The 16080-nt window shown below is 33.8% G+C and overlaps 1 protein-coding gene across 6 annotated transcripts in view; it reads right to left on the bottom strand.

Annotated features, from left to right (window-relative positions):
• Positions 1–16080, bottom strand: part of woc (without children) — a 163898-nt gene that overhangs the window by 57059 nt on the left and 90759 nt on the right. For all 6 annotated transcript variants that reach the window (XM_069839897.1, XM_069839901.1, XM_069839902.1 and 3 more), the window contains 3 exons: positions 11787–12019; positions 5794–5992; positions 4467–4621 (listed from right to left, as the gene is read on the bottom strand). In XM_069839897.1, the coding sequence (XP_069695998.1) occupies positions 4467–4621; positions 5794–5992; positions 11787–12019 (587 nt within the window). The remainder of the gene's footprint in view (positions 1–4466; positions 4622–5793; positions 5993–11786; positions 12020–16080) is intronic.

Below are 16080 nucleotides of genomic sequence, written 5' to 3'. Positions count from 1 at the left end.
CTTACATAGTTGTTCAGTTGTTTGCATCCAGGCAAGAAGGCATGTTTCACCCGACGTTACATGTTTTAGACTGAGTGATGATGTATGGACGGATAACTGAGAGGGAATGCCAGGAGTGACTATTCGATAACATGTTATTTTATTTTACTAAGTGATATAGGGGATTACGTAAATTTGGTATTTGCTCATTTAATAATGGATTATTAGCGTCTTGATTTTTTTTTACAATAAAAAACTCTTCTGCAGTGTTGATAAGGTGTGAATCATTTATTACTTTTAAAACTTTCAAGGTGTTTTGCATACTATTAATTTCGTGGCCTGAATCAATAAGATGAGTAGCAAATTTAGATCTATTCCTGTTATTATGGAAATCTGATTTATGTTCTTTAAATCAAGACCCTAATAATCCATTATTAAATGAGCAAATACCAAATTTACGTAATCCCCTATATCACTTAGTAAAATAAAATAACATGTTATCGAATAGTCACTCCTGGCATTCCCTCTCAGTTATCCGTCCATACATCATCACTCAGTCTAAAACATGTAACGTCGGGTGAAACACGCCTTCTTGCCTGGATGCAAACAACTGAACAACTATGTAAGTACAAATGTAATAAACCTTTTAAGAAATGCTGATAACAGCTCTCACAACATTTTCAAAATTAATAATAACCTATTAACTAAAATATTTTCAGACAACTATGGCATTCACCACGACGAATTAGACTGCGTGTTCTTCTACCATCAGCATTTACATCACAGCTTTCTCTTTTTAAATTCATATATTATATTTAATATTTTAACATAGTTAATATCAAACTGTACAAATTCATTTTATTTTATTTTAATGACATGATTTAATGAGAATAATTAGCCTTTAATAAGGTTAAAATCATGCTGTGCCTTCTCCATGTCTTACATACATACGAAAATCTAGCATCAGTGTTCAGCTTTACCATGTACAGTTTATCTCAAGAGGCACGAAACTTATATAATTGTAAATGCCAGCATGTGCATTACTTATTATAATAATATTAATTGTTAGATTAACTTATCACCTATTTTTAAAAATTGTTTGCATCTCATGCACCTGAAGATGACTTTTTAAAGTCGAAAATATTAGTGACTTCGTATTAAATATTGTGATGTAACAGATTATCTGACCTCACAAATTGAAAAGTGTATTTGACTGAAAATCTATTATATATATTTATTAATTCTTTTTTTAGGGTTAAATTTTTCGTCCAGGCAGGTTTTTAGATTTTGGCTACTTGTCCGGTCTTTAGGTTAAGTTTAAAATACGACGTTACTAGTGAAGGAAAATGTCTCAAACATTTGTAACAGTTACTTTGTTGTAACATGGAACCTTCTAATCATTACAGTTAAGTAACGCTCTTTTCTTTCTGTACTCTTTGACCACAGTATTATAGAGGTTTTACTTTTGTAATGTTTGGAAGCTTACATTTTGGATTTAAAACTGTTACCACTATGTGGCAATGCTATATGTCGTCTTCCAGTTACTATTGTTTGCTGGCTGCCGACTTTGATAACGATCTTTTGTTGTTTTGGGGATGACTGTAGTTTGTATGAGAAAAAATGCCAAAAAGAAAGTGTAAATTTTCTGCCGAGTTACAGAAGAAGTATCCTTGTTTTCGAAGAGGTAGAGATGATTTCGAGGGTGAATGCATGGTATGTAAGGCTGGTACATTTATTTCAGTGTCGAATAAAGGAGGACTTGATTTGCAAGCGCATCTGGATTGCAAAAAACACAAAAGAGCAGTTCGAGGAAAAAGTTCTTCTACAAAATTAACTGACTTTTTTTTGTAAAACCTGGCAGCAAATTGGAAGATGAAGTAACCGCAGCAGAAGGAACTTTCACTTCCCACACTGGTAAACACCACAATAGTTACAATGTGGTGGCGTGCACATCTGGCCTACTGAAGACGACATTCCCAGATGAGTAATTCCACGTCAAATCGCACAAAATTATACAAATTTTGACCTTCATATTTCTGATTGCGTTTATATTTTTTTTACCAACTCTATGGGTCTAATAAACCAACAAGTGTATTTTTATTTCCTCCTAAGTCCACATGTTTTTAAAATATTACATGTTAAAATTCGTTAAAAATGTCGCACAATGCAACATTTAAAGCATCATATTTCTGACGATATTGATGTTAAAATTTTTTTGAAAAATGCATTTAAAACCTTAAAGTACTGTCTTTTATTAAATATTTACTAACTAATTTTAATATAATTATTAGAAATATTTTTTTATAATTCAATTTTTAAAAGTTATATATCAATGTGAAATAGCCATATTAAAAATCTAAAAAAATTCTTACTAGGTGCACTGAAGTATTCTTAATAATTCCAGAAAAAATCAGAATGGGATCTCCAATAGTTTAATGGAAATTTAATTACGACATAATGTGTAGCGCTTGGTGCAGCAGCAGTGGACGGGAAGCGTTAAAGAGCGCTGGGAGGTTTATCGGCGCTGGATGATTGACTGAACATTGCGACATTACACCCAGTATGGATCAAGTCACTCGAGGAAACACTGCTAATTTACTTATTATGATATCTTAAAATATTTGTACATTATGCTTTTTAAATGTTTCTTTTCATTCACACTTTAAATTTTCATTCGCCTACCTTCTTTCTTGAAAGAAAATTGTTTTACTAAATCTTCAGTTTTTGACAACGGAATGAAAGAATGTAATTTTAATGTACCAGTTATTGGTTTTAGATTATGGTATCTGGCCTGCAAATTTTCAGTGTGGTTTTGTCCTTATTCAATGGACAAAATATATATGACACGTTAGAAATGTTTTTTGTGACCAATCAAACAGTTAAACACTTGTTATATATTACGTGATCTTTACCATCACTCATGTTGTATAGAAGTCACGTCACTCCGTGAAATTCAAACCCAAACTGATTATTTTTCTCTTCTATATTTTGTCTCCTGCCATCTGTTTACTGCCATAAAGTTTACTGCCTTACCCAGCCTTGCTATCATCAAACTTGGCTATATTACAGTATAAACATACAGCACTGTGAAGGGCTTCCCCTCTTAGCTGAGCTGACAATAATAAAATAATTTTAGATAAGATATTTACTGTTCCTTAAGGTATTAATAATTTGATGATTAGTATGATGACATCAGATGCAATGGGGGATTTCGTAAAACTTTCCCCGGGCAGCCTTCTAGCCTATGGCTGCAAGCAGTTCATTAGCTGGGCATCGCGAGTGCGTGCATGCCTTCGGAAAATAAATTGTTACAAATGTATGGGTATCGGTCCCATATTTATAAATGCAGTAGTTTACAGATAATACATCAGCGAACAAGTCTATATTTTTTTCAGATTTTTAACTTGGATATTTAATATAGTAATTTTGCTTTGAAAAAGAAATGATTAAAAAAATAGGCCAAATTTTAAATTTATTTGTGATAGGCCTAAAGTAATAAAAAGTGTTGTATTTAGTCTTTCAAATGCGCCAAACCACAAATCTCAATTATATGTAGACACAGAGTTCCAAGTGAGTTTATGTAACAGTGCGCGTATAATTTGCATAACTTCAAATAGTCATAACTACACAAATAATTAATAATTGTGAAAATAAAACAATACGGGTCTCCTTATTTGATGTCTGGAATTCATGAAAAAAAAATTCGACCATTTCCGAGAAGGTCGTGTTTTATTGCTGTGCGATTTGACGTGGAATGACTCAGATGCGGATATTGCGAAGAAGTTTATCGTGGAAAAACGAAGACAGAGGCAATTATAAACTCTGTTTTGGCACCCAATTCTTTGGGAAATGTTTAAAAACCATTGAAGAAAATGAAATACTTTATTGTGGAGTTTCCACTGATGGAAGTAACCATGGTTTGATAAAGCTCTTTCCAATAGTTATCCAGTATTTTGACTGAAGAATGGTGGTTTGCAGTCCAAAATATTGAATTTAAAAGTCAACTCAATGAGACTGCAGGTACAACATCGTCATACATAACAATATAGGATACCAAAGTATTGAAATTGTGTGTTATTTTTATTGTTTTTTTTTTTATGTGAATGTATACATCGATTACACAGAAGACGAAATCACAATCTATAATGAAGCTTTAAACCCAAGAAGACTCATGGTTATAAAGATTAAATTATAACCAATTCACTTGTTTGTATTATTATTATTTTCTTATTAAAGTTAGGAAAATTACTACTAGCAATATTTCTCAGCTTCAATAGTCTACATACTACACATATATCAGTATTGTACATGATCTATGATAGCGATCTACTTGGAAGCAGGTGTCGATAAAGTGTCCTCTTTTTTGCTTATCAAAATATGGCAACCCTAAGTAGAATAAATCTGAGGGATATGATTCGTATATTCAAATATCCCATTACACTAAGTTAATTAGCTTGCTAGAGTTGAGTTTTGAAAACTTTACTCACCTTGCACCAGTTGCAGGGAACAATCTTTCTATTTGCTAATATGTACACATTCATGCACGTCTTGCAACAGAAGCTGTGTGGTGCATCATCATAATATACTGTGTACACCTCGGTTTTTGATTTGTCAAAATATTTCTTACACATGTCGCAGTGATCTGAAAACAAGCAGTAACAACAACATTCACAACACTATTATATTACAGAAAGATGAGATTGAATTCTATTGCCACTGCAATATTATAATTTCTATACTTCAATGAAACAGAAGTATGTAGTAAGAATAGTATCCTGGTATTTGGTTGGTCAGTTGTACTTAGAAGCTAAAATATACAAGAATGAAGATATAAGAACAAAACTTGAAACAGGCAGAAACAGGAAACAATAAAATTTCAACATAACTGGTTGGCCACATACAGCCGTAAAACATAACATGACCAAACTCCTGAACTGTGCATTCTAAGTCTTCTTTCAGTGAAAGCCAATAAAAACAACTGTGTGTGTGCTTTTACTCATAGAATGCCTAAAAAAGTTCCATAAAAATTGGTGGTATAAAGGTAAGTTTTCTCTTTAAACTGTCCGAATTGACTTCAAATGACTCATTATGTCACCATATGAATTCTTCGAAATAGTTAAAGATGTCAGAGATAAAAAAAATGTATACATCGATCACACAGACGACAAAATCACAATCTATAATGAAGCTTTAAACCCAAGAAGAAAAAGGGAGAAAAGTGCCAAGAGTAGGAAATAGAAAAATAATAATGCCTAGTATAAGGGAATAAAATTAGATTTTATTCGCAAGTGGAAAGTTTAGCACTTGAGGTGAAGTTGATTCACTGCTGTGACTAAAACCATTGTTTAGGTTGCCTAGGGATGGTGAAATAACGACCAGTTTAGATACTAGTCCTGGATGAAAGTAAATCATAAAAAAGAGTAATAAGAGGACAAATATAAGAAATAAAAAAGACTAGCGTAAGGAACAGTAAGGAAAGCATATGAAGAGACAAAATATGAACAACAGGTAGAAAAAAATTACAAGCAGATGGAAAAGGAAGAAGAGGAGGATGAAGAGGAAGAAAAGTACCACGATGTACAGTATGTGAACAGTACAGAATGAGGAGCAGAAAAAAGACAAAAAGAGGGACGAGAAAGAAGTGAAAGAAATGTAAAAAGAATAATAATACGAATAAGAATATAAATGAGAGAGAAAAACAGAAAATGGAGAAGGAAGAGTAAGAAAAGAAGGAATAAGAGAAACACTATGAAGAAAAAGGATTAATTTGAAGAACAAGGATAATCAGAAGCCTAAGTGAAAGAAGATTCTTACCAGCATTGATCTTGTTGACAAACTTGAATGCTGCAAAGCATGGCTCACTGCAAAGCTTATGTAGCTTGTTGTCGAGTATCACTTCCACCTTTACCACCTTCTCATTGTTACACACGGCGCAAAGGTGCATTGCTACTGGTGGGGGCTGGTTATTGCTCATCTGGTCATACTTCTCCATACAAGCTTGTGTACAGAAATCCTGACAACAAAATAAAGATAGTTACACTACACAAACTACACAAGACTCATAACTACAAATAAATGTGAATCTGAATAATTTCGAGGGGAAAATTGTTCCGGGTCCGGGTATCGAACGAGGGACCTTTGGTTAAATGTACCAACGCTCTACCAGACACCAATCCAATTTTTCCCTCTATATCCAAAGATTTCAAAGTGGGCTGACAACTGTTAAGCAACCAATGTGCACATTGACTCTGTGTGACTTAAATTGTGGTTTTCTGTTAACGAACAGTGACGTGTATTATGCAAATCAAGTTTTCACGTATAACTCCCTGTAAAGTTGATTTGAATAATTTTGAGGGAAAAATTGTTCCGGAGCCGGGCATCAAACCCGGGACCTTTCGTTAAACATAGCAATACTCTACCAACTGAGCTACCGTTGGTACATTTAACCAAAGGTCCCCGGTTCGATGCCCGGCCCCGTAACAATTTTTCCTTCGAAATTATTCAAACCAACTTTACAGGGAGTTATACGTGAAAGCTTGATTTGCAAATGTGAATCTTGCTGTATGTTTTAGGCAGGTTATTTAACAATGCTATATCAACTAATAGATTATTTATCATTTGTGAAATTGGTGATAGCGAGATGGTATTTGGCAAGATAATGCAGAGGATTCGCCATGTTTACCTGAAAATCGCCTTACAGTTGGAAAAAAACTCAGAAAAACTAAGCAGGTAATCAGCCTAAGCAGGAATCGAACCCATGTATGTTCAGCACAGATCTTAATGCTTAGGAAGACCTATATTTTCTCAAGTTAAGTGGTCTAGCAGGTGCTATACTTGCTACTAGTTCTGAGTCTCACGTGTTCAAATTTAAGGGAGTGTAACATAATGTATTTTGAAAGGCGAAGAAAATTATTAGAATCCCTTCTGTTGTAAGAGGAGTAAAATTAAGAGATTTCCCTGAATGAGAGAGTTCAAGACAAAATTACCTGTCATATTCTCGCTCAAGTTTAATGATTTATGAATGAATAATTCTGCAAATCCTGTGAGGGTTCATTTGTCTCTGATACTCGAATCAGAAAAATATAAAAATTGGTTTTTACCATTAATTCAAAGATTCTGAGAGTTACTAAAAGAAAAGGAACTGTGATAATGTTGGAATCTTATGTAAAAGGAAATAGTCATAATGGATCTGTTGGGCCTTGAAGTGCTGAGGACATTATTTGTTCCTTGTAAAAAATGTACTGATGTCATAAAAAAGTGTGAATGATAATACCGTTTCTAATTACTGTATATAGAGTTTGCCAGACTATGGTTTATTATTATTATTATTATTATTATTATTATTATTATTATTATTATAGGTCCACTGCTGCATTTACAACACCAATTCTCAGTGCCTGCAGGCAAAGATCTTGGCACCTCAATCTCAAATTATCCTAAAGAAAATACCAGGTCCCACTTCTTATACAGGACAAAACATTACAAAAAAAAAAAGGTACTGTTACTGCTTAGCATTTGATGCACTGAAGTTAAAGCCTATCTACACAAATTGGATGACAGCTGATCACTAAACCTGGAGGAACTGGACACCTCTACTGCCATGTTATATGCAAGTCTAGCTTCAGCCGTGTGGAATCATTTATTGAAAGCAGTCATGCATGTTAAAAACCCAACTGTTGATGAACAGCTGCTACCATCCAAAGCATGATATCCCTTTACACAGAACACAGCTAGCAAACTCAATAAACCTCGAATTAAGTTTGGGCTTCTGCTTTGTGTAAACTCAAAATATGTGACAAATGGATTTCCTTCCACTGACACTGATGGCCTCCAATCAGATGTTTAATGTGTTGGCGAAAAAGTCATTATACTACTCATGAACATGCAATTTGGTAAAGGATGAAATGTTGTTGTTGTTTTCTAATGCCAGGCGTTTGACATAAAGTCATTTGACTTCTTGCACTCCAATATTTTTCAAAAATATTATCATGACTAGCCAATGAAGCACAGATTTTGAGGTGTTCTGAATCCATTTCTTGGTTTGAGTTGCACAATGGACAGTTAGGGGACTGATATATTCCAATTCTATGCAGGTGTTTAGCCAAACAATCATGGCCTGTTGCCAATCTAAATGCAGCTACAGACGATTTTCGTGGTAAATCGGGAATTAACTGTGGATTTTGATGCAGAGAGTTCCATTTTTTCCCTTGGGATTGTGTTATCAAATTTTGTTTGTTGAAGTCTAAGTATGTAGATTTAATAAATCTCTTCACAGAGTAATACGTAGATTTAGTAACAGGTCTTAAGTAGCAGTGCTGCCCTTCTTTGCTAAAGCATCCGCATTCTCGTTTCCCAGGATTCCACAATGGGATGGTATCCATTGGAATACAATTCTTTTATTGAGTGATATTAATTGAGAGAGCATTTTAGTTATTTCTGTTGTTTGAGATGAAGGTGTGTGTTTAGAGACGATTGATAGAATAGCTGCTTTGGAGTCTGACAATATAACTGCATTCCTAAATTTATTGATGTGGCATAGAAGATTCCTGAGACATTCACTTATTGCAATGATTTCACCATCAAAACTTGTTGTTCCATATCCAAGAGATCTATAAAGTGAGAAGAAACAGCACGTAACACCTGCACCGGTACCTTGTTCTCTGGAGATCAAGGATCCGTCGGTGTATAAATGAAGCCAGTTTTGTGGAGGGTACCTAATATTAATTGTCTCTAAAGACAATTGTTTCAGTATTTCAGTGTTTACTTCAAAGGATGAAATGTAACTATAGCTTTTGTGTGCGTGTGTCCAAAGCTCAGGATTTAACAATGAAGTTATCTTCTTTCTTCTTGCTTCCCAATATTTGGATGTAAGATCCGCAAAAGTCTCAAGAGATTTGCAATTTTTCAGGTGTTTTATGTCCACATCCTCTTCCTTTATGCATATCAAGCATTTAGAAGTCAATAATCCAATTCAATGAACGTGTTATTGAGACAATTGTGACCAGTAACCAATCTGAACATGGCCACAGTGGATTTTCGAGGTATTCATTCTTTCATAGTCTTGGGCAGATCTTTCACTGCAAACCTAGCATTCTCCACTTTCCTATTTTCTGCCTTCCTCTTAGTCTCTGCATATGATCCATATATATCAATGTTGTCTATCATGTGCTTCAGCCCCTAACTTTTCTCCCGTTCATCATTCTTCCAGTGCATCCTTCAGTAGGCAGTTTCTTCTCAGCTAGTGACTCAACCAATTCCTTTTTCTCTTCCTGATCAGTTTCAGCATCACATCAGAAATTAATTTCAAATCTTTCAACGAATTTTTCCATCTTGAATTTTGGTATTCAACTACTGAATTGTTGTGATGGTTGAGATTATCTCTCCCTTTTATAATTTTATTCTTTTAATATACTCATATGAAAATTTGTAGTTTTATGTTGAATTTAGTTCCTTTCTTAGCTAAAAAATGAGGAGCATAGTTTCAAAATGTATTAAGTCCACTAGTGGACGAAATTAAATTTTATACTTTTTTTCTTACTTATGGCAAATGGAGGACATCCAAAGACAAGAGCATTAGCAAACAACAACACTTTTTCTTACTTTATCTGCTGTGACGTCTGATCATTTGTAAGATAAGCTGCATGGAGTCCCTCATATAGAAAGGAACTAGGAGTTTTCTTGCAATGTTTACACAATAGGGAATCCATTGCAATAATGCTTCTCGTACTTTTGTTTTAAGGAACTTGATCAATATTTTAATGTCATACATCATATGTTGATGGAAATGTCTACACTGCAGATTTATGATCTTAAAATTACAATTATATGCCTTATATCTGGTCCATATAGGATGGTCTTGTAACTTTGCAGCATGACATAGGAGATGGACCTGTTTCATAACATTAATGTTTCACATGTCGCATGTTAATATCATTGTATGCATATTTTATACCATAAACTGGGGTTACTTTGAACACAGAGGAAACTTTGAACATTTTTTCAGAAAATCATATTTAGGTTTCTACATGCTGTACTTCTTATAGATGGAGGTAAATTATCATAAAAATCAGTCTCATACCAAATTTACCTCCACCTATAACAAGTGCAGCATGTAGGAACCTAAATATGATTTCCTGAAAAAATGTTCAAAGTTTCCTCTGTGTTCAAAGTAACCCCAGTTTACGGTATCACTTCTTAAAGAGAAACCTGAAGAAATGAAACTGTGGTTATAAACTGGATCTTCGTAAATAGTAAAAGGTGATACAAAGCAGGAAACAAACCCTCTCAGCTGGTGTCATCTGTATTGTAGATTGTGAGATTAGTTACAAGGCTAATAATCAGTACAGCTACTTACTGTATGTTAAATCTCAATTAAAGAAAGAGGAGGGGGGGGGGAGAAGAACCAACAAAATCCGTAATTATAATGATGAATATTTTCAATATGGATTTACTCAAGCTAAAGAATCTGATTTGGAGCTAAAAGCTATGTGTGTTCTATGATGTAGAATTGTGGCTAAGAAATCTGTGAAAACTGCTTAATCTGTCATCATAAAAAACGCATGCACTACAAAAATAAAGAATTTTCAAGATCAAACTTGCGCAGTTGAAAACAGAAAAACTTTAAGTATGAGTGCTTAGAAGAATGCAACCTCAGTTTCTCATGATGTGGCAAAAATCACTGTCAAACAAGTACAGTAAATCTTTGGTTGTTCCTCACACAACAAAATATCGAAAACGTTTGTTCAGAAAAAACTCTTGAATCCTTTCTCAGTCTTGGAGAATGACTTTTGGTGATGGATCCCTGTTTTATCTGATGATGGAGAGTTCTGAAATATCGATGGTGTTGAACAGCAACCTCATATGTATATGTGTGTGTGTGTGTGTGTGTGTGTGTATATATATATATATATATATATATATATATATATATATAAAAATAAAAAGACTGCACTTTATTTGTAACAAAGAAGTCTTCCCAAACCATCTGCAAACACATCTTAAGTGAAGGCAAACTTCTCAAGATGAGATTTGGATATCCTCTTATGTTAGACATTTGTTCGTTACTAAGGTTATTAAAATGTTTTTTTGCTCTTCAGTAAAATTAAATTTTTTGATATACAAGATTGTTATTTAACATCATCAGTATTGGTTGTCTATATATCTGTAAATCTTCCTTCTTATTTCTGTTACATTTTATCTGTACTTCTAGAACATTTGTCACAAATGAATAAAAAACACAGAACTCTGTATTTAAGAATTTTAATAAATAATTTTGACCCATTTAATTCTCTTTTAATTTGTCAATTGTGAGGGCTATTTAGAAAAGAACATAAATTTCCATAACATAATAACATTTTTCAAAATCAGTATTTAAAAGTAAAATGGCAGCAGATGCTACTTGATGTATGGAATGCATGGATATAAATTCAATACTAATAACCAAAAACTTTTCATATTCAGTGTTCAGCAGTAAAATAACAATACCTTAAGCTATTTACAATTCTACGACCTAAATATTGTCATTCCTACGATAAAATTTAAATATGCCTTTTGTAAAAATGAAATAGTTGTTGATAATTAAGACATACTATGGTAAAATTACGCAAATATGTAATAACAAAAATTAGCTAGAACTGATATGCCGATTTTTCCAAGACAGAACTAGAAAAATAAATACGAAAAATACCATATAGATGATTCTCACAATATGTGGAAAAATTACAAAACATATAGGAACTGGTATGTACATTTTTTACAATCTAAAAATAAAATTCAAAGCATGAAAAGAACATGGATTAATGGATTACCTTGAACTGTCCTTTATCTCCTACAGGAGCAAGGAAACCTTCAACCCCACTGGATATGTCCTTCTGACAATAACTGCATACTTTAAGCCCCTTCTTAAATTCTTCCAAACACGTGCTGCAGCAGAACTGCTTGATGTCATAACCAAAGCGCACACAGTACTTGCCCAAGCTCACAGCCTGTACAGAGCCCTTGCAGTTCGCACAGTGTGACCCTAGAGCTGTCTGGTATTTGCCTGTTTAACACAAGACAAGTTGACTTCCATAAGCAAGACAATCTCATTTCAATATGGGAAAAATTAATATAATACATATTTTAAAAGCATAGTAACAGTTACATAATGGATTTCAAAAGAGATGATCAAATGAGAAGTTAAGGAGCAACAGAAATGAGATTCCTGAGATCGGGTGCAGAATACAAGTTTTTTAATAGGAAGATGAAGAGATTTATTGCACCACAGGATTTATTTACACATATAGGAATAACTGAAGGGAGTGGGGAGGAAACACACACACACTTACCTATACTTAAATTGTCAAGTGGGAAGATTTCGTCAAGTTTCTTGTCTCAAAGTTAATGCAAAAGTCCATATTGTTAGGATACTTCTAAAAGCTCTGAGATAACTATTTTCAAAGCAAGGTGACATTAATGGCTCGCATTATTTAAGATTTATAGAGGTTAGACTGTTTGGCCAAACACCTGCACAGAATTGGAATATATCAGTCCCCTAACTGCCCATTATGCAACTCAAACCAAGAAATGAATTCGGAACACCTCAAAATCTGTGCTTCAGTGGCTGACTATGATAATATCTGGAAAATATTGGAGTGGAAGAGGTCAAATGACTTTACTGTCAAATGCCTGGCATTAGAAAACAACAACATATATGTATATATTTTTTTCTGTAGATCTAACTAAAGAGTGAGGTATATGCAAAATATTGAGGGATTCCAGGCGAGAATTCACAATGAAATTGAGGTGTTCCCTGGAATAACAACTTAATGTATATTAGGTCGTTTTTCCATTTCCAACATGTGAAGGTTGGCGGGAAGAATTATGAAGGTCCATAAAATGAAATTTTTTAGATAGAGGTGTCATCTATTGGATTATGTTGAGAACTAATAGATACTTACATGGCTATTTTAAAATCTCCAGGTACAATAAAAAAATTAAAAGTAAATGACATTACGCATACGAATTAAAGCAGAATGTTTCAGAGTTTAAAATTCATTTTTCTCTAAAGTTTGTTATTTGGACCCTCATCGTTCTTCCCGCCAACCCTTCATATATCAAATCCTTAATAACACATCTCCCTCCTGACAAAATATTATTCCCTCCTACAAACACAGCACTCTCTAGATCTAAAATGTTTGATGCTCCATATCTCAATTATTCAAGATTTTGTAGTTAAGTTCTTGTTCCAGAGAATACTTCAATTATTGCAGTTACATTCAAAATGTGGTAACACACCACACATGTGGTGTGTTCTGTCACTGGATAGGCGGAGATAGAATGATTTTCTTGAGGTGGTACAATAGAAAGATGTACCGACTGACAAATATGTATTACCATGAGCATACAAATGCATCCACATGCATGAAAAAGACAAATGAGGAGCCTAGTATCAAAGATGGACAAAAGCCATTTTTATTATTTGTTAGTAGAGCCATATTTTTGTTTCATTATGTTAACTTCTAATATAAGGTACGAAAATTTGTGTGCATCATATTGATAACTTAATTAACAAAATAATTCAGGTCTTCATTTAAGTATATTAATTTAACGCACTTTAACACATAGCCTAGCACGTATGGGCGAATCCAGAAATGCATATAGAGTGTTAGTTGGGAGACCGGAGGGAAAAAGGCCTTTAGGGAGGCCGAGACGTAGATGGGAAGATAATATTAAAATGGATTTGAGGGAGGTGGGATATGATGATAGAGAATGGATTAATCTTGCTCAGGATAGGGACCAAAGGCGGGCTTATGTGAGGGCGACAATGAACCTCTGGGTTCCTTAAAAGCCAGTAAGTAAGTAAGTTAACACATAGCCTACTAAAAAATTACATTGTCAGTCTTTGAAACCAAGACCGAATTCAGTCCGTTTTTGAAAGAACAAAGATGCAAGTGTCCATTTTTAAAAAACACAATCCAAAATCAGGATAATGGTGAGAAAATCGTATAGAAGTTATGATTTTATTCTAAAACTAATATTCAATTGGAAAACTTAGAAAAATTAAATTTAGAATGTTACTTCTATTCAATTCTCATAATAATATCACTTTCACTTTTTAGTTCTTATTTTACTGAAATTCTGCATGGATAACTTGTGGTTCATTTAAAGGGTATTTAAAACAATCACGTTCATGATTAGTATCTATATTTTTTTATTAGAACTCCGGATTATAGTACTACACCAATGAAGACACTTACTTCAGAAGGTTTACTTAGTAATTTCTGAACATTCGTAAGTTTCTCTGGGCTTACTTTGACCCCTATTTTAATTGGCCAAGGATTCACTTCCAGTCGTTTTTTTAGCATGTTTCCATGTTCAGGATTAAATTTACATTTTCTAGTCAGTTAAGGCATACTCTGCAATATATTGCGCCCCACATTGAACTCAAGGTGCCCCAAATCCTTGTATTTCAATAAAATTTCTAAATAAAAGGGAACATAATCATTAAAAAATCTACACTCAGAATGTAAAATTTAACTAGTCTTCATGACAGTTTTAAGCCAATTCCAACAATCTGATTGGCTCAAATGGTCACATCCGCATTTGAAACAAGTCAGGCTATATATGGAGGTCCGATTATTAAAGAACAATATACTTTAACATTTACAAAAGCATGTAATATTAATTTCTGAAATAAACAGACAACAGATTTGAAAAGAGAACGAAAAATACCGTAAGAATTAATCCTTAACTAAATTTCAATAAAACTGGCGTATGTCCATCTTTGATACTCAAATACATACATATACAATGAAAAAATAAACGTTCATTATGCCTTCTGAAATCTATACCTTGCTGAGCTAAGTACAGCAAAATGTCAGTTATATAAAATAAATATCGTCGATTTTTGTTAACAAGATCCTGAAACCTAAAAACCTTTGGGTGAAACAAAGACCCGTGTCACAATGTTATCACTTGTATGGTCAATAGGTGTAGGTTGAATGTCATCATCCGCAATAATAACAGATGCACTACGAAATTACGCATTCTTTCAACAGGCTTCCACCACCGTTCATACAGGGAATATTTTTCTACAAGAAATTAATCAAGTATTCCTGGACAGTCATTAGTATTAACATGTGTTCCCCTCGAGCTCCCAACCTTACCCCTTGTAATTTTTATCTTTGGGATTCACTGCAAGATAAAATGTGTAAGACACACTCACGTAGGTACTTTAGAAAATCTTAACCATAATATCTGTCAGGAATTGTCTGTTTATCCACGGGAACTTGAGCCAGTGATGAAGAAATGTTAAGCAGGTGCCAAAAAAAAAGTATAGAAAAGAGTGGCAAGCAGTTTTAGTATGTTCTTGATTACACTGGGCGAGTACAGAACATGTTAGCATAAGTTACCATTGCTATGCATACGAAAGCCACCATGATTGAGATTCCCTGTATAAATTTGCAGCATATAATACTTACTTCTATTCTTTATATATTTGCAGCTTAATACTTCATAAGGAACGTAATAAGAAAATAATTATTTTGAGTATAAACAACTCATTTTTTTTATTCGCAAACTTTTTCGTCTGTGATTTCCTACAAAATTACATTTTCAAATCAGAATATGTCAAAGTGATACAGCGATACTCATTACATGCTACTAGGCCCGATGATGGCAGGAGGTTAAGGCTCCCACCTTTGCAAACAAAAGGCATTAATGGCAGTAAGGATGCCAGTCCTAGATCCCCACCATCTCTACTCCCGAGGAACTGGCCCCTGGTATTCATTTTTGTTAGGAGCTGAGTAAATCCCAGGGCCATAGTGGGGCCGGAGAGGTTAGATCAATGGAGAAAATTCATAACTCCCTTAGGGGTTGAACCTGCGACCTTCACCTTTGCAGCATTACACATTATCCACAATGCTACTGTGTGTCCCCAAATGAGAATGTGACCATTCCAGATTGTTTTGTATTAAGAGACGTGCATATTTAAACAAGAGAATAAAGTATTAATGTATTTCAATTACACATAACAAAACAGAGTAAAAGTAAAAAAAATCATTGTCCCCTAATCTGCAATTTTATTGCAATTTCTATATTCATAATCAAGTAGCATTCCAT

This window comes from Periplaneta americana, chromosome 11, assembly GCF_040183065.1.
Source record: "Periplaneta americana isolate PAMFEO1 chromosome 11, P.americana_PAMFEO1_priV1, whole genome shotgun sequence".
NCBI lineage: Eukaryota > Metazoa > Arthropoda > Insecta > Blattodea > Blattidae > Periplaneta > Periplaneta americana.
Note: the sequence above shows the minus strand (reverse complement) of the source record. Positions and strands in the feature narration are given on the sequence as shown.